This window comes from Phyllobates terribilis, unplaced genomic scaffold (assembly GCF_046119375.1).
Source record: "Phyllobates terribilis strain yellow unplaced genomic scaffold, ASM4611937v1 Scaffold_5__5_contigs__length_657084704, whole genome shotgun sequence".
NCBI classification, from domain to species: Eukaryota; Metazoa; Chordata; class Amphibia; order Anura; family Dendrobatidae; genus Phyllobates; species Phyllobates terribilis.
The window spans coordinates 97,822,261-97,841,515 of NW_027362765.1; the positions used below are offsets into that span (position 1 = coordinate 97,822,261).

At 42.8% G+C, this 19,255-nt stretch overlaps 1 protein-coding gene across 3 annotated transcripts in view; it reads right to left on the reverse strand.

Annotated features, from left to right (window-relative positions):
• RPTOR (regulatory associated protein of MTOR complex 1) overlaps nt 1–19,255 on the reverse strand; it is a 274,050-nt gene that overhangs the window by 100,187 nt on the left and 154,608 nt on the right. For all 3 annotated transcript variants that reach the window (XM_073682602.1, XM_073682601.1, XM_073682600.1), the window contains one exon: nt 14,811–14,969. In XM_073682602.1, coding sequence (XP_073538703.1) covers nt 14,811–14,969 — 159 coding nt within the window. The remainder of the gene's footprint in view (nt 1–14,810; nt 14,970–19,255) is intronic.

Genomic DNA, 19,255 nt, shown 5'->3' on the forward strand with positions numbered 1-19,255 from the left:
TTTTCAAAAATGGCCAATTTTGACCAATTAATCTGATCAATGTTTGAAAATGGACTTTAGCCTAGTTTAGACGGCTGTACTAAAGCTCAGGCCTGCCATCGCTAATCTTACAAGATTGGCAGCACCTTTTCGGAGGGGTTTGGACTTCTGCTCAGTGATGGATGGAAACAATGGATATAGCACAGACTCCAACTAAAGTCAAATAAAGCTCTGGTAGAAAAGACCACCTGGAAGTTGCGCCAGGAGAGCCACCCAAGTAATATGCCGAGCAAGGTGGTAAAGGAGAATCCAGACATCAGAGAAACCAGGATAATGATGAAGAAAAGATGGCTAGAGATTACCAAGGGGACATAGAGGCAACGATAAGATGGCCAGCGAGGCAGGAGACGACATGTGGCCATACAGGCGAGGAAGCCCACCACTATGTTTTAAAGGGAACCCACAAGAAAAAACAAAGGCATTTCTCAGCAGACGCAGTGGTAATCTGCAGGTTAATAGTGTTTTAAACAGGTGCAGTAGTCTAATTGGAAATGCAGCCAAAGGAAGAAAATTAAAGGGGTTATCCGAAACTTTTTTCTTTCCCTCTGGGGGAAAGCACTTATTGACAGGTAGTTGCTCACTACCTTCCTGTGTTGCCCTGCAACGATCTCTCCTGGCTCAAAGTGAGTAAGGCTATTCTCCAGCTTCCTGTGATGTCATGTCAGCAGAGCAGTTCCTTCTTTTCCACTCTGCTTGCGTCCTGTTGATTGACAGTCAACTCAGCCTAACACAGCAGGGTACCGGCTGTCAATCAACAAAACATTGACAGTCATCAGAGTGGAGCGGAAGAGAAGCTGCTGCTCTGCCGACATGACATCACAGGAAGTGGGAGAATTGCCGGCAGGTGCACTCCATGACCACTCTAAGCCAGGAGAGATCGTTGCAGAGCAGCACACAGGTAGTTAACAACTACCTGCCAATAAGTGCTTAGTGAAAAAATAAAGTCCTGGATAACCCCTTTAAGTTATCTTCTTTCTTCAGCTGCTCGTTTCCAGTATTGGGGCAGCACAGGGGCTAAGAACAGTCAGTGCTCAGTAATCACACCCCTAACCCTGTGATGGAGCGGTGGGAAGGATTACAATGCACTCATTGTGCAAAGAGCGATGCCTGTAAGACTAGACAACAGCAGCTGCAGGAAGAATTTCACTTCATTTTCTCCCTGCAGTCACCTTCCAATTAGACTGCTCCACATGATTAAAACTGCATGTATCTGCAGATCACCACTATAGTTGTAGGTAAATATGATTTTCTTTTGCGGACTGGTTCTCTTTAAGGGTATTTTTTTTTTCATCCCATTTCATAAAATTGCTCGGTGGAAAATTTTCTGAAGTGAACAGGCCTGCAGGAACCCCATTCAGATGCAGATTTTGGAACACATCAAAATTCTCTTGAACTGTTCCGTTGGGTGAACGTGCCTTAAGAAGTTTTCCCACGAGGATTTGCCATCACTTACTGATCAATGGCGGCTCATACACTGGAAATGGCTAATTATTCACCCTTGGCAAACTCAGCACTTGGGAGAGCAAGGACTCTACATATTTTTCTGGCGCAAAGTCCTTCTGACATTTATATATGACCTTTACAGCCAAAGTAAAGTGGCCCTAAGTGACCACCAGTAGATTGACCCAGATGCCCAGGATCTATGTGATGGGAAGATGAGAAAGCCCAAGGTGTACCTCAAGAGAGGTCACACTGGGGTGCTGCAACTCTGTGGGTGTGGGAACCAGCACGTTCTCATGTTTTCAGCACACAAATCTTTATTTGCCTGATCTCCTGGCTATGAATACAAGGAATCTTTTTTTTCTTAATTCTGGACAGATCATTGTCATCGTTATGGTGCACATCCCTCCAATTTATTTTTTATGATCCCTCTCGGTTCATGTTGCATTTTTGAGCAAGATGTGGTTTTCTTATGGGATGTTCCACCTGTGGTTTCCTCCAGCATATTTGGCCATCAGGTTCCGTACCCCTCTGCAACCTCTTGTTCTCTATCGTCGGGGATAGGACAGATCGATACTCATGATCTCAGCAGACATTGGGATGGAAGCAGAGATTAAGATAGTGCTCCCTAAATTTCAGTGAGGGGAAGTTGCCTATCCCCTTGCCATCTTTTTTTCCTTTTGGAGAGGGCAGCACGTTGCTGAGTTTTGTAGTTCGGCGACAGCTAAAATTGGAAAAAAAAAAGAACAACCTTTCATGGCTTGCATAAGATGAAGTGACTAGCAATGGGCTCTGAGCAGCCACAACCTTTGATTAATCACGTTGAGCTTCCCACACAGTATACACACCAGAATCGATGGCGTGAACAGCACAAAATACAAATACATTAAGATACTTCCAGCCTACGCTCTTGTAAACCCTCACTGCAACGTCCGGAGCTTACTGGCAGACCCCCAGAGTGATGAGGAAGCACGGGCCGGCTGTGCCAAATACGTCATAGCCTTTATGAGTCCAGGTAGAAATCATCTGGTGTGAACTGTAGCAAAATATGTTCTATAACTGATGAAAACCTGGACAGATTATGTCCATCTGACACAGGAGAAGAGCTAGATACAGGATTTTCTTTTTTTCTAACAAACCATCCATGTATGTCAGTTGGAAACAATGGGGAAGGACGTAAATGAGAATGTTTCCACCCAATGGCAACAAGCAGAGGGCTGTCTAAAGAGACAATATTGAAACTAGACATCTACAAAGACATCTACTTTTGAAATTCTGCATTGCGTGTTTCCTCTGATATTCCTCCTAATAACATAGGAATTAATTAACAATTGGGTGCTGCCCCTATACAGCCAGCACTGAATATCACTGTTTTCAGACATGACCTCAACTAGTACCACTCATTGTCAGTATGCAGAGACATGAGAGCGCAACAAATAAGTTCCCTTTAAAAATAATTCCCATCTAAATTTTGCTTTGCTTTTCGAATATTGGTAATTTTTCTTTTCAATTGTGGCCCCCGTTTATCTAAAGTGACAATGGGAAGATCAGCTATACTGGTTGTCACCTCTAAAGCCATGTTGACATGTCTAGCAGAGAAGACCTCTGTAATCCAGTACACAAAGGACCCTAGAGATAGACGATTGACCCAGAGATGGGCACCATATTATTATTTGGGGGCCTTAAGGCCGATTGATCGACAAATAGCCCAAAACGTGTTTTTGGAAAGTTTCTGGGAACTAGAGCTGTTGTGGTCAAGTCACTGATTTGTAGCTTTGCACAGGTTACTTCAACACCGCGAAAAATCCCTTTAAAAAGAAGCCATGAACATAAAATGACTTAAGGATTAAATCAGGCTTTTGTGTTAAATGTATATATTTTTTTTAAAATGTTGGTAATGTTTTGTTTTTTTTACATATCACAATATTTATTGAAATAAAAAAATAAAAGTCATGCAATTTTCACACATTTGCTGGAGCTTTTCTAAACTCCAACTTCCTTTTGTTTCAGGAAACAACATATGTACACTAGCAATAATGGTGGGATCCCAACTCCATCTTTTGTGCGTCTAATGAGCATGTGCAAAGGTCATTGTGAGGGGGAGCCAGGTCAGCTGTGACAAAGCCTATTGTGGATCCAGTTTTATCCCCTGTGTATAGAGGCGTTACCTGTCATTGTAATCCTGCTTTTGATAACAAAAGTTTTGTAAACTCTTCCTGAAAGGATGGGCAGTAGGAGTCTAAATGGACAGATGGATGATGTCAGGAGGAGCGAATGATCGCATGGGAAATAAGAAACTGCCAGAAGTGTCTGACAGCGGCTCTATTATTGAGAACACCGTTGCACTCGGCCAGGCTGTTTCCGGTGTATCGGAGAGTAGGGAGAGAATGGATGGCCATCTGATGTGCATGGAGGCCACTAAGATGACCAAATCCGCAATTTTCAACTATCGGATATGTGTGAGGGTGCCTTGAATTTCTCTCCCCTGGCATATGTTACAGATTGAAAGATTGGGTAGTTGATCTTTACAAGGCCGATCTTTTTGTTCTCAAGGAAATTTAGGTACTGGCAGAAACATGCTTGTGTATGGGGGGTGATGAGGAATAGCGGTCAGTCGAACAAACAGCTTTAATCTGGTCATACACCTTCAATAGCTGAATGATTGTTTGGTTGACAGCTATTCCTTCTGTCCTCAAAAGAAGCGTACATGTTCTTAATAATAAGGGAATACAGAAGCAAACGTCAACTGCCAAAAGAACGTCAGTCAAACACCCAATACAGATATCAGATGGTCTTCTGGTCTTTTCCAAATGAGTGGGCTCGGCCGACCTTTGTCTAATGTTTATGGTCAATAAAGCAAATGAGAGAAAGCCCATAATGGACGTCTAAGCTGATTACGAAAGAACGTCAACCAAATAAAGTCGAATTCATGACATATATTTTGATGGGAAGACTCCGACAGCCAAGAGGGGTTAACATCCAGCACGTTGTGTAATAAACAAGAACATAATCTGATTACCTCTCCTGATGCCTCTTCCAGGCAAGGGTGAGGATTAGTGTGCAATAACCGGTCTCTTAAGAGACCCCTGTAGCAGCATTTGCTGTGACTTTTAAAGAGTTGAAGACGTTGTATGGCACAGCCTTCATGTCACCCGGGAAATCACAGAGGAGGAGAGAGAGGGGCTGCGATCAGGAAGGAGGCTGGAGGAGCAGGAGAGAGCTGGATAAAGTGGGATTTACAGTCACAAGAAATGCAAACACTGGAACACACTCGCAGACAAATTGCTTCTTGTATTATATTAAGGAAGCGAAGGAAGGAGGAGGAGAAGAGCTGGCGACTGGAAAGCTCCCCGAAGTGAAAAACAATTTACATTAAATAAAACAAAATTATCCAAGGAGCTGCGTTAGAAGCGTCTTCCGAATAGTTACTGGAGATCTGGCTGTACCCGGAGCAGGAGGGGTGAATTCAGCGCCTCGAAGTACCAGACGGGAAAATGTAGATGAATTATAAGGGGAATCGGGGGTAGTTGTGGATAGGATAAGTCTAGGTAACTCACGGCTAAGAGTAGCACTAGTGAACTCAGGGAGGCACTGAGCCAGAACGGGTACTCTACTTTAGAAGAGGATGTACGCAGGTAGGGTTTAAAGAGGATATGTCATCAGGTCAAAAATGGGCAGTTTGGGCTTTTTTTTTATTATTATTATTCTAGCTTCTCTCTTGGGTATTTTTTTTATCCGCTATACGGTTCCAGAGATATAGGCCTTTTATTTAGTACTAATTTCTATGGTCTTTACATGGGGGCGGTGCATCCAGGGTAATAATGCAGAATCGCCTAAAGACACACCCCTAAGGAATCCTGAGAGTCACGGCCCCTTGGCAAAGGCCATAAAAATTAAAAAAATAAATAAGCAAATAAAAATTGTATATATATTATATTACTCCGGGGAGCAGTGGGAGCAAAGTAAAAGGAATAACTGGCCACATTTGACCTGGTGACAGGTCCTCTGTAAAGCAGCCTTTAGGTGCACTTGAATGGGTATATAGGGTAGTTTGAAACCCTGTGATTCAATGTGCACCCCCTTCCCCTCCAGAGTTTCTACTCAGTGGGCACTCACTTGGGGAAGGTAAACCCACTGAATGAGTAGGGTGTGTACTTGATAGGATGGGTAGTTTGAAAGCTTGAGATGCAATGTGCACCCCAGAGTGGTGACCCGATGGGCAGCTGAAAGTTACTTGCGAATTGTAAACCCACTTAAGCAGTAGGGTACAGAAGGAACTTTTATAATGCCATCCATAAAACTAGATTAGCTTGTATGACACTTTTTTTTTTTTTTAATGTCACCGTGCAAGTTTGCTTTTTGTCAAAGTACGGTGAGCCCTTATGGCTTGTCCCTCATGTGGGGGCAATAGGTTTCCTCACCCTCCTGCAACTTAGCTCCCTCAGCTCTCATTGATGTTACAAAGAGGTCACTTTCTGATGATAGTTTCCCTTGTGTTATGTATATTTTTTAAAAAAAATTGGTGCAACTTTTTCTTTATATCATGAGAGCCTTATTAAAAGAAAAAAAATTGGTAATCTTCCAATTTTCAAACTGGCCACCAGGGCTTTTTTAGATTCATACTTCCTGTCCTTTCAGGAAGAGCTTTCAGCCATTTCCTTATCAGAGGCAGGATTACAATGAGAGATAACACCTCCATACACAGTGGATAACACAGGATCCACCAATCACAATGGGCAAAGTTACAACTTGCCAGCTCCCCCTTCTCTTCACAATGAACACGCTCATTAGATGCATTAATACTGGCCCCAATGGCCAGTGTGAATTTTCTGATGAAAATTTCCCATTAAAGGTGGCAGAAGATGAGGCAGAAGCCAGATGCAAAGACACAACATTTTTCAAAGTTTCGGCAAGGAAAGGTCACTTGTCCCTGACCATTGCGGGCCCTCTATTTGTGACACATGACATCCACTCCTCTGGGATACTACATGAGGTGACGGACATTCACAGATTCTGCGACCACTTCTGGATCTTGTACAAGTCCTTTATTAGTTGTTTCTGTTTATATCACAGCATCTTAAAGGAAGGTCCTGTGGTTATACATCTTTACGCAGAAAGGAAGAATCACTAACACTGGGCAAATCGTTTTAGATTCCCCATATGGAGACTTGGACATCATGATGAACTACCATCCACTGTGTTATCCAATTAATTAAGAGAAGGAAGACATGAATTATACCTGAGAATTGCAGCATTGAGTGCAGAAATGTGCTTTGAGAATAGAAACCTACAGAGAAGAAAATAGACTGAATGGACTGAAGGAACAGGGAAGTTCATCTTTAGGCTGGCTCATTGTTCTTCATCTTGGTCACTAGCCCTTAAAGTGTTACTGTCAGGTCCTGTGTGTGCACATGAAGAATAACACCTTCATGCCATTATATGACTTGTATGCTGCATTTTTCATCAGTTTTCTCCCCAATTTGCAGTTGCCTCGGAGCTAGTGGGAAGAAACCAGACTCTTTGTTTTCTCCTATACACAGCACACACAGACATCAGGGATTCATGCTAACCTGTCTCTATGCAGCACATGTTAAGAAGCAGAAGCATTGAGAACATTATTCAACTGTGAATAAAACACTTATGAAAAAGCAGCAGCACCATCTGAGTGAGTGACTCTGCCTCTCTCTCTCACCACCTTTCCATAAACCTCAATAGCAAGCTGTGATTTGAGACCTCAGGGGTACTCACTTTTTTTGATTAGGACTGATTTTTGCAGATTTTCAGAGTGAATGAGGAGGTCAGAAGGCAGAGGGAAAGGGGATCCTTCCCTCTGCAAAAAGGAGCCTATTTATTCGATAAGATATACTATAATATATATATTTTCTCTTATAGTATCAATTTATGCAAAGTTTGTTAAAATGGAGGGAGAATTTAACAGAACGCAAGAAAATATTGCAAGTCGGTGTGAAATGTGACGATCGGGTGATTAGCGAGATGTGATGTGTTCTGAACTATAGCATTATGTAAGAACCTTACAAGGTGATCATATATGTGGCTAGGATTCTCTGTTTTTTATGTCTTTAGTTAAGATTTAATGGTTTGGGTGACCACTAGCCATAAAACTTACATACCCACCACCTTAAGATCTCATTGACCACCTACGTCAGCTGGGTACTTGCATTGCTTTATCATTTGGCAAAGTAAGTTCTGGTTGGGCAATGTATTTAATGCCGTATGGGCATTACAAGGTTAAAACATTCACAGACCTGATTAAAACACTGATTAAAAGTAGAGAAAAAGGCAGGTGTTCCTAGCAATCATTAATGAAACGCGCTGCTGCGGTTCACTGCCCGGCTACTGCTCACAGGTACAAGGTTTGCCAAAAACTCTCTTGCAGTACTCGGGGCTGGAAATCCTCCATTATTAATGGCTTAACAGATGCTGCAGTTGGATCAGCCGTGATCGGCAATCTCAACTCTTTCTTCTGCTTCTCGTACAGACGGGAGAGAGGCCATCTTGATACTGAGGACGGCTGAGCCATATGCACTCACTTAACTGTTCATTGCCTGTACATCTGATCTTCTAGTAGAAACAAGCCCTTTCATGTGAATCCCAAAGTTGGACGTCCCTCAATCTTCCCCCCACCTTGCCATTACTTTACTGTAGGTAAGAATCCTAAAGACCACCCATACAAATTAGATCGCTGCTGGCGGGACAATTTTTAGGCTGACTGTTAGGCGGGCAGCGATCTTTTCCATACACGAGAGTCCTTATTCGGCTGAGTGCTCCGGTGTTCTCTATGACATGTCTCCGGGAGACAATACAATCGGCAGACAAAAATCGGACATGTCAGATCCATACCCTTCTTCCCCTATTTGTTGGGGCTCCCATACAGAGTAAGCTGTTGGCTGAACCAGCAGATATTGGCAAATTTGGCTGATATTAGTCTAATGTGCATGGCGGTGGCTTTAGTGACTGAGGACTTCAACTGTCCTAAGTTGCTAAGATGAGGTCAATTGATGCTGCAGAACTAAAGCCCCTCATACACCATAGGCGGCTCTCTCTCTCAAATTCCCAATACACAGGAGACCTCGGCAGGGTCGAGCACTCCAATTTTCACTATGAGAGAGCACCTGAATGAAAAGCCACTGCCAGAGGAGAACAAAGGACAGGTCTTTAGAAATTCGAAGTACCAAATGCTACTCTCCCCCAACATCATGAGTTGGGGAGTTCGAAGGCACCCATACACATTAGACTGTCAACTAATCACACCAATTTCAAAGGTTTCAGTTGACGTTAGTCTAATGTTTATGGTGTCCTCAAAGACCAAGGCTTATGACCAGCAGCACTTGAGGCATGGCTTCTGCCTCAATGTGGCAAATTGTTGGGTCATTGCATGTGTCAGCAGTCTGGGGTGGAGAGCAAAGAATGGACACAACAGGGGAATTAAAGATGGGTGGCAGTAGCAAAATGAAGGAGCTATGGGAGCAGAGCGGCAATAAAGAGCACCCTTTTCAGAAGGGAATGTAAGTAGTGGTTTATATGGCTGAAGAGAAAAAATAGCAGGAAAAAAGGAGAGCTACTCTGATGGGTTGGAGGATCAGAGAAGAGGTAACCTGTCATTAAAGGAGAGCCCAAGAGAGGCTGCTCTAGCCTAATCCCTCAGATTTCAGGAGGGATGTGGTTGAGCGGTTGCACACAGCACTCGACCTCTTATCCACGTCTTGAGTCAGTAGAACTTGTGCACGGCAATTGGTAGCTTCTTCTATGTTCCTGCACCTTTGTTTGCTCTGCAAAGGTACCAATGGCCCTCATTGATCGTTTTGGGAAACTAGCAGCATGTATTGACAGCTGAGTGTTGATGCTTGCCAAATAAAATAGTGAAGGCATATGAAGTTTGGTGTTTCTGGGGAGGTATTTCATGCTGAATTGTGGCATTTGTCTAGAGCTGCTGGAGACATATGTTGTGCTGTACTGTGAGGTTTGTGGCTGCTAGGGGGAGATTCATGTGCAATGCATAGTGATACTTAATTGGCAGTGCTGAGGATCATATGGGTACTGCACCATGGTATTTGTTTGGTGCTGCTGAGGGTAGTATGGGTGCTGCACAGTGGTATTTGTTTGGTGTTGCTGAGGGTAGTATGGGTGCTGCACAGTGGTATTTGTTTGGTGTTGCTGAGGGTAGTATGGGTGCTGCACAGTGGTATTTGTTTGGTGTTGCTGAGGGTACTATGGGTGCTGCACAGTGGTATTTGTTTGGTGCTGCTGAGGGTACTATGGGTGCTGCACAGTGGTATTTGTTTGGTGCTGCTGAGGGTAGTACAGGTGCTGCAGTGGTATTTGTTTGGTTTTGCTGAGAGTAGTATGGGTGCTGCACAGTGGTATTTGGTTGGTGTTGCTGAGGGTAGTATGGTGCAGCACAGTAGTACTTGTCTGGTGCTGCTGAGGGTAGTAAGGGTGCTGCACAGTGGTATTTGTCTGGTGCTGCGCTCTGGTATCTGTTCATTAGAGAGGCCAGAGTACAAAAAGATCGGGGAGCCATGGGAAGTTTCCAAACAAATGAACTTTAACCAATTCCAACAACATCCTACAATTTAAATTAATGGGAATTTCACAAAGTAGTGTAAACCACCAGACTTTATGGGAAGTAAGAAATGCCTACTCAAAAATGGTGGCACACAAAAAGGGTAACCTTCAAAAGTACCTAAAAAAACATTGAACAATAGGACTTATTTTTAATTTATCGTTGCTTTTTAAAAAGGAAAATGTTAACTTCTGACTGGTGAAGATGTGCTCCTCTTTGTCTCCAAAGGAGAGAAACATTACTGTTCAATTATTGAGCAGGGTATATTTTTAGGTTTACGCCAAGCTTTAAAGCTGTGGTCATCAACCTTTAGCTCTATGCATGTACAATGAGGGTTACAAGGGGCCATTATGTAATGTCTAATGCAGGAGGTGCATATTCTATTTTGTTTTGAGCTGCCATTGCACCTCCTAAAAAGGCCACAATAAAATTTAACAATTCTGGCATACTGACATTACATCCCATACATTTTTTTGATACTTGTTTTTTTTTTTTTTTTTATTTATTTTTAACTTACAGAAAAGGAGGGTCCCATGATCGATTTTAAGCTCTTAGACTCACTAGTGGGGCTACCTACATTGTAGACTACAAGAGCTAAGGAACGACTGAAGGTTACACAGCTTTCAAAAAATCCAATGGAATCATGCACAGCCACCGCTCCTCCTCATCTCTTGCTCTTTGAACTTGAAGGCCAGATTTGGTTGCATCCAGGTTGTGAGCATTGAGCTCACCCAATATGTGTTGTGTACTTAGTCAGCAGGAGAAAGAATACATGGTCATGCATTATAGGACTACGGCTCACTTTCTTTATGCAGATCCACACTTACAAAACCTACATCAGATGAAGCTGCTTTGTTCTGCTCCTCAAGTGTCAGGAGAACAGCAGCTGCTAAAGAGAACTATTCAGTTTTATGAATGCTGATACAACTGCAAGGACAGTCTGTACGATGGTGGTAGAGAAAAGAAAAAGCTTGTGTGAAAACACATTTACCGGAGCAGGAATAAATAGGATTACTGTGATCTAGGTCCATTCTGCTTCAAGGTCAGTAGGACCCTAAAATCAACATTTGGGTGACTGAATTGCCATAGCAACCAATGGGGTTGTTGTATTCATGTCTTAAAGGTACGGTACTTACAATTTCATGTTGTCAACACTCAGAATGAAAGGGTGTACATTTGATAGTTCTAAAAATGCTGCCAATTATGGTCAAATGGGGGAGGGGAGGAGTTCTGCAAAATCATCTATGGTGGAAAATCGATGGCCAGATCAATGCCACCCCTGGGGAGGTCAGATACATTAGGCCCCACTGGAGTGGGGGGGTCGGGTCCATTAGGCCCAGCTGAGGGTTTTGGATCCATGCGACCTCGCCGGGGAGGGGGTGCCTTCATGCGGTCCCGCTGGGGGGGGATCGGATCCATGCGGCCGCGATGGGGGGGGGGGGGGATCGGATCCGTGTGGCCTTGCTGGGATGGGGGGGGGAAAGAGTCGCATGCATGTGGTTCCGCTGGAGGGAAGGGGAGGTTTGTGGTGATTGGATCTATGCGGCCACACTGGGGGGAGAGGGGGGGAGGGAGGTGTCAGATCCATGTAGACTCAATGGAGGGGGAGTTGGATGCACAAATGCTGCCAGCTATGGTCAATTATGGGGGGTTCTGCAGAATAATCTATGGTGTACAATCAATGGTTTGATCCATGCAGCCCCGCCGCTGGGATGAGGGTGGCATCCATGTGATCCCACAGGAGAGGGTGGGGGGAGGGGTGATTCGATCCATGTGGCCCTGCTGGAGGGGGGAGGGGTCAGATCCATGTGGTGCCATTGGGGCAGGGGGGTCAGATCCACGTGGCTCCGCTGGGGAGGTGGGATAGGATCCTTGCAGATCAAGTCTAATCAAATGTTTACAGCTACTTTAAGAGATCAACAATTCAGCTAATATAGATAACCTCAATTATAAATCAGAAGACAGTAGCAAGAAGTTAGAAACAAATAAAACATTGATATTTTAATAAAAACATATAGAATTATTACCCAAAAAAGTGCACTGTGCATATAAAACCTCAGATATACACTTATGCAACCTGATTAGGAAGACAAACAATACTCCTGGATTGATACCTTTATGAGACCAAGTTATTGAGCTGACTGCGCAATTTCCTATTCGTATACCCTGTTTCTTACAGGAGGCTCAAAACGGCTTACTGATAGTCAATCAATCATTATGCCACAGCTCGAGCACTTCTATATGGGGGTCCTTTCTCTGTATTATTTCTAATTATCAAACGCTCTCATTATCCCACTTAATTAAGGGATCGGAGTGAGTAAATATCGTACCCCCCTTTTTTCAGTCAGATTTATACAAAAAACGGTTCGTGAGACACAAAAATACCATAAGTCTCAATTACTATGTCACGATTGATACCTTATCAATTATTGCACGATCCTGCTGCTTACCACACTGTCTTAGCCGCCCTCGGATTATAGTGAAATTGATTGATTTGGCATACTGTCAGCTTGTGAGGCACTAAGAAACCATGAACCTCAAAGTACAAAGTCATAACTTATACACCATCCTGCTGCTTGTTAAACCCTCTTAGCAGCCCACGGATTCTAGTGTAATTTAAATAGTTTGGCATAATTAAACCATTTCACCAATTTTTTATATAGGCAGACTTATCTGTCATGAAGTCTCCTTCATTGGTGTCAGTGCAGGTTACATCATGCTTCGGCTCCCGAAGCGTTTCCTTATCCTTCAGGGGAGTTTAGAGCCTTATGCCACCTTCCAGAAATGTCGGACACTGTTAGTGGATCGCATACACTTTATATGCTAACCGCCAGACCTGCCATGTGGTGTGTATTCCCAGTACCCGTGTCCCATTCAGCATTGCGCTCCATGATCGTGCTTGTGTCTATTTCCTGACACGCACGCTGGAGCGCAAGGTCTCCTACTGCGCATGCACTCGCAGCTGAAGTGGGGCTTCAGTCCTATATCCTTGTGTGTATGTTTAATGCCATCGGCAGGAACTTGTATATACTTATATAGAAAAGGTCATGCTTGGAGGAACAGTCTCCTCCGACCTTTGAATACGATTTCGTATATTGGGGATTGGGAAATATCTTAAGGGCATACTATACCCTATAATAAACCCCTTAATATATGCCGCAATGTAGGTGCGCTTTTTGAGGCGGTAGGCATGACCCTAACCCTGATAAGACAGGCTCCGGAGATATGTTTAAGAACTCTGAGACGAGTTGCGTTCCACCTCGGAACTTGCGTTCCACGGGCCGGATATGCGTCACGGGGAAACCGGAAGTGACCTGGAATATCGGCCGCGAGTGCATGCGCAGTAGGAGACCTTGCGCTCCAGCGTGCGTGTCAGGAAACAGACACAAGCACAATCATGGAGCGCAATGCTGAAGGGGACACGGGTACTGGGAATACACACCACATGGCAAATCTGGCGGTTAGCATATAAAGTGTATGCGATCCACTAACAGTGTCAGACATTTCTGGAAGGTGGCATAAGGCTCTAAACTCCCCTGAAGAATAAGGAAACGCGTCGGGAGCCGAAGCATGATGTAGCCTGCACTGACACCAATGAAGGAGACTTCATGACAGATGAGTGTGCAATAATTGATAAGGTATTAATCATGACATAGTAATTGAGACTTATGGTATTTTTGTGTCTCACAAACAGTTTTTTGTATAAATCTTACTGAAAAAAAGGGGGTACGATATTTCCTCACTCCGATCCCTTAATTAAGTGGGATGAGGGTCTTTGATAATTAGAAATAATACAGAGAAAGGACCCCCCATATAGAAGTGCTCGAGCTGTGGCATAATGATTGATTGACTATCAGTAAGCCATTTTGAGCCTCCTGTAAGAAACAGGGTATACGAATAGGAAATTGCGCAGTCAGCTCAATAACTTGGTCTCATAAAGGTATCAATCCAGGAGTATTGTTTGTCTTCCTAATCAGGTTGCATAAGTGTATATCTGAGGTTTTATATGCACAATGCACTTTTTTTGGGTGATAATTCCATATGTTTTTATTAGAAACAAATAAAACATTGATATTTTAACTTCTAGCTACTTTAAGAGGTTGGCACACGGTTGCACAATAACAAAATAAGCATTTACTTACTATTACTTGGTTTTCAAGAACCACTGAGAAAGAACATATGATGGAGGGAGATACATTTTTATTATTTTTAAATATAACTACTTTCTTTTCCCAAAAATCCAGTTTGTGCATCATTCGTATGGTTTATAGAGTAGGAAATAAAACTCTAGATTAATTTTCACACGGACATCTTGTTCCAGACACTTCAGCCACGCACGGTGTCGGGACAGAATGTTTTGACGCCCAAGGCAAAGATGTCACACTGGGTCCCGGCTCCTTGCATGATGACATCATGGGGTGCTTACATAGTGATGGTGTTAAAGCCTCCTATCTTATATTCTGTTTGTTCTGATAGACAGATGACATGAAAAAAGCAAGATATACATTCTGCAAAGGTAAAAAGAAATTTTTTTTCCATGCAGTTACTTTTATCTCCTGACTGTTTTGAAGGCTATGGTCCATGAGGTTTTTCTGGTCTGTAAACCAACTTACTCTAAAAACTCTTACTTCTTTATAGTCTACCTTGCGATCAACAATATTTCCAATATCTTCAAGGAGTGGCACACAAAAAAAACAATGGCAGGCATTCTCGGTAGACAGATAGAATATTTTTGAGAATTACTCACCTTATTGAAAACCCAGATCTCTCCATTGACTGTTGGGCGCGGAACTCCGTGTCCATTGTAGTGGAACAGGACTCGCTCTTCTTTGGCATTCCTTCGCAGGGAAGTGCAAAGCTTCTTAACTTCATCTACCGTGGGGTCTAGACTCTGCTTGTACCGAGCCTGGATTTAAAAAAAAAAAAAATAAAAAAAAAATAAAACTAACTAAATTTTATGATAAAATTACCTAAAATTACAAACTCCCTTCAGCACCAAAAAAAAAAAAAAAAAAATCTGCATTACACTTTTTACCCAGTTTCTATTGTTCTCTATTCAAACAAGGTCCAGAAAACTCTGCCCAATTCTCCCAGATGTTTTCTGAAACTTTAATACTTTTGTCTGACCGATCTAATATGAGCACGATGAAGTTTTGACTGTACGGAGCTGTACTACTTGTGGTGCATCACGACACCTTTAACTGTTTAGCTGATCGACTTGCGTATAGAGAGTCAAAACGCCACGGATCTCATATTGACTACCTGAGATCCTAGAAAACCCCTTTAATAGCATTTAACTGTATTTAAAAGTTTTCATGTAACAACCATTAAAAAGGGTTACAGCACTGAAGTCAGCAAGAGAGTCTAGTCTTAAATTAGGTAACGGGACATTGAAGAAAAACCTTCAATTCATAAGTAGTTTCAAATAACCCAGGATAGTACCCAATATTACATTGATTGATTTCATTTATGGCCTACTAAGGGAGGACACTGCGTTTCAATTGCTGAAAATATAAATTATAGGATGAGCATGGGGAAATGAAATATGGGAGAAAACCAAAAGGTAAGGAAACTTAGCAATGAAGCAGGAGTACCAACAGTTTCTTGGAGGGAATAAAGCAGGTTTGGATGGACCCTTTTAGTTAGAAGGTTTCCCAGAAGACAAGCTGATCACAAGGTGTCTCACTGCTGCCCATGATCACATGCTAACAAAGAATCCTGGAAGCAACTGCTCACTTTCGCTGCAGTGCCCCCACAGGAAAAATAAGGCATTACACATTGCTTTCTGTAACCAATGGACTTGGTCAGGAAAGATCACTTATGCCAGACTCTGGCAGGGCCTATCAACTACGAGGGCTGGGAAACAGATCATTCCCTTCTGTTAAGGTCATTGTAACAAGGATTTCATTAGAAGTCCGAAGTTGTGTAAAGGTTATTTTTATTTTTTGGGGGGCAAACCATCCAAATCTATTTTTTCTCGTTTAACAGATTGCAATTTCAATACATTTGTATGTACTGCATTTTCCATCACAAACAAGTCCACGTTTCAGCGATCCATGATAATATGGCCATGTAATTAAATTAATTACACCCTTATGTATAAACATATATTTGCACAAGCAGCTATACAATTGCTCTTTTCGCTTTTCCGCTTTGGAAAAATTTGCTAAATTAAAGCGCCACGTGTTGAATGCACAGCCTCGCTGAGAGGGGCAGTCTGTGAAGGATCTGTGCAAATTGGCTGATATAAAATGTTAATGAGTAACTGAATTAACATAATATAAAGCTTTCGCAGCTACTCAACTGCACGCTTACAACCCTCATTTGCAGCTGCGTGCAAAAGAAGAAATGTATTATCCCTCTGGCTCAAACTCATTACAGGAGCTGCTCTTTACAAATTAAAAAGAAGAGCGGAGCACAAAAGACGGCAGAGAAGGATGAGGACAAATACACACATGCCATACACATTATCTCATCTGTAGGAAAAAAAGATGGCTAGAATGGCAGGAAAGCCAAAGAGCTGGAAAGATGCTGCAATGACCATCATATTTCTAAAAGCATTCTTTACCACGCTGAGGTTTTTTTTTTTTTTTAGTGCAAAAAAAAAAATGATCAAAACGTTTTCAGAACTTTTGAAGTCTCAAAATGATCACCATCTAGCCAGTCCCTATTGTGTTCATGTGTCCTGCTCCCATATCCTGTTTCCTCATCCAGACAAAGTTCCTACTTTCCCTAATTAGATGAAAGTCTTAGTCAGTAGCACCTTCAGAGAGCTTTCCATGCCAAACCAGGCTTGTCTGACACCCTTGTTCAATGGTACTTCACCGCTCACCCATTGGGAACCTAGAATGACTGACAATATAATCTCTTTAAATTACCATTTTGTTAATTTCACGGCCATACACATTGTAGATAATGTATCATAGATGCAGATCCCACCAATAGGACCTGACAATATCTCAGGAATGCAGCCGCACTGTGCTCCGCTGACAGTGAAGAGACTGGCACAATTCCCAAAGGTGTCCGACCACTTCTCCAGTGACAGCGATGGCAGTCAGGACCCTATTCTAGAGCTAGATGCAGGTCCCATTGGTGGATGTTTGATGAAGGTCCACCCTACCAACCATTTAGGTTCTATGGTAAGGATAGTCCACACTCCTAACCACACATCTTTCCCAGAAAAATAGCTTACTCTTCCAGTAGGACAATCATTAAGACAGACTCTCACCAGCAGATGCTACGAGGCCATTTAGTAACGAATACCTATCCTGCAGGATGGTTATGTGAATATCCTTTACAGACACTGGGGTTAAGGTTTTTAGTGATTTGGATTTCCATTGAAGATAGGACAGCCTACACTTAATATAAACACCAAAGCTAAAGTGATGCACGAGTCTGGCAGAGACATTTAATTGGCACACTCTTGAGGCAATTAAAGGGTTGTTCCAAGACCAAGGACCCCAAATATTGTAGAAATTGGTGTTCACTCTACTGCTTTTCCCATCACGTTGGCCTCCACCTGTCACGCACAGTGTAGGAAAGAAAGTGCGACACGGAGGGATGAGGGGAAGGGAGCCCAGACACTAGGGAAAGCGAGAAGTGGAGACCTTCTAGGTTGATCTGCAATCACCCTGTCTACTCCTACAGTCCCTATATTGGTTCCTCACCAGTCGCTGCACAGGAACCTATCCCTGTATTTCCTTAGTGCTTGGCCCTAGATAGGGAAGGGGGGGATGAGCGCTAGTCGATTCCCACTGACAACTAAAGACAGCAAAGGGAGACAGACATGGGGGAAGTAGCTTAGCTTGAGTTGACTTCAGAGAGATGGCACATACATCCTCTTAGCACCAGAGAGAAAGTAAGAACTGCACTTTCTCCAAGCCTTCACAAGGGGTCATGTGAATATCACCGGCGCCTCCCTATTGCAAAGTGAAAGTATTTATACACCCAGGTCAGGTGTTAATTAGCAAGAGGAAGGTAGCCGCTGGGTCCTAGAGTGAGACAGATTTAAGAAGGTGTCTGTAATGCCAAATTAAGTTATCTTCTGCAACCAACTACAGGGTGACTGTGTCACATCTGACACACCCGTGACATCACCTGTGCAAGAAAGTGCAACATTGGACCATTAAGTAAAAGGGGCCAGCTGAAGTACCCTGCACAGCCAAGAAGAAGTCATGTGCGCTATTGTGCAGGGAAAAAAATAAAAAGAGACACAAAGCTAGACCAGCGCTGCATGTTCTCCATTTTCAGGATCGGTAGATCATTAAGGTATGGCATATCCAAAAGGGTAGAGGAGCAGAGGATGAGAACCGGGCCATTCATTTAGGCTGGCCCCCAAGTTCTCTCAATGACCATAGCTGATCCTTAGAGGTATTAGGATGCTGGACATGCATTGATCAAGTGACTGCTTGGCTGGCGTCTTCTAAAGCAGAGGTTGAAAGAACTACTTTCACACTTGCTCTGCCCAACCATCATCTTGAACTACTTGCTAAGAAAAGGTGTGGTGGTCCTCACTCGGACAGGAAGATACATGGTCAGTGACAGTAAGCTTGGTCCAGATGGAAATAATTTCCATTCACTCGGTAACTACAATTTCTCACACAACTCGCAGCCCATCAGTGGCTTAAAAAATAGTTTCGTGTAAAGGAGTCTTCGTGTTAGCAACAAAACATTAATTATTAACATTCGGTGGGAATTTTTCCATTCTCCATCCTAATGTGCACGAAAAGAGGTTGATGAAGAGCATCTGCATGACTTCGCCACAGTGATAAAAAAAACAAAAAACTAAATCATTATTTACGTTTCTCCAATTAATCCTACTAATTAGTGAAATCGTGTAAGAATCATCATTAATTCATTTTGCAGATGCTCATCTTAAAATTAGGTATTCCTCTTCATGTCGATTGTGCAGCTTCAGAACAAACAATAGATGCAGAGAAATATTTTATTGGATTGATGAAAATCCATCAGAAAAAGGACACTAGTACATGTGGAAAATGGATTAGGAATTATTCATTCCTTGCAAGTATAACTGATATGATATAAGTGACAGGGGTATTCAAACAACAGGATCATTCGACAATTCAGAAACTTAAAGGGGTTCCACAGTTGATTAGAAACCCCCCCCCCCAAAAAAACAGATGTCCCAGCGCAGGTTCCATTCCGATTATGTACAGTGGCATGTAAAAGTTT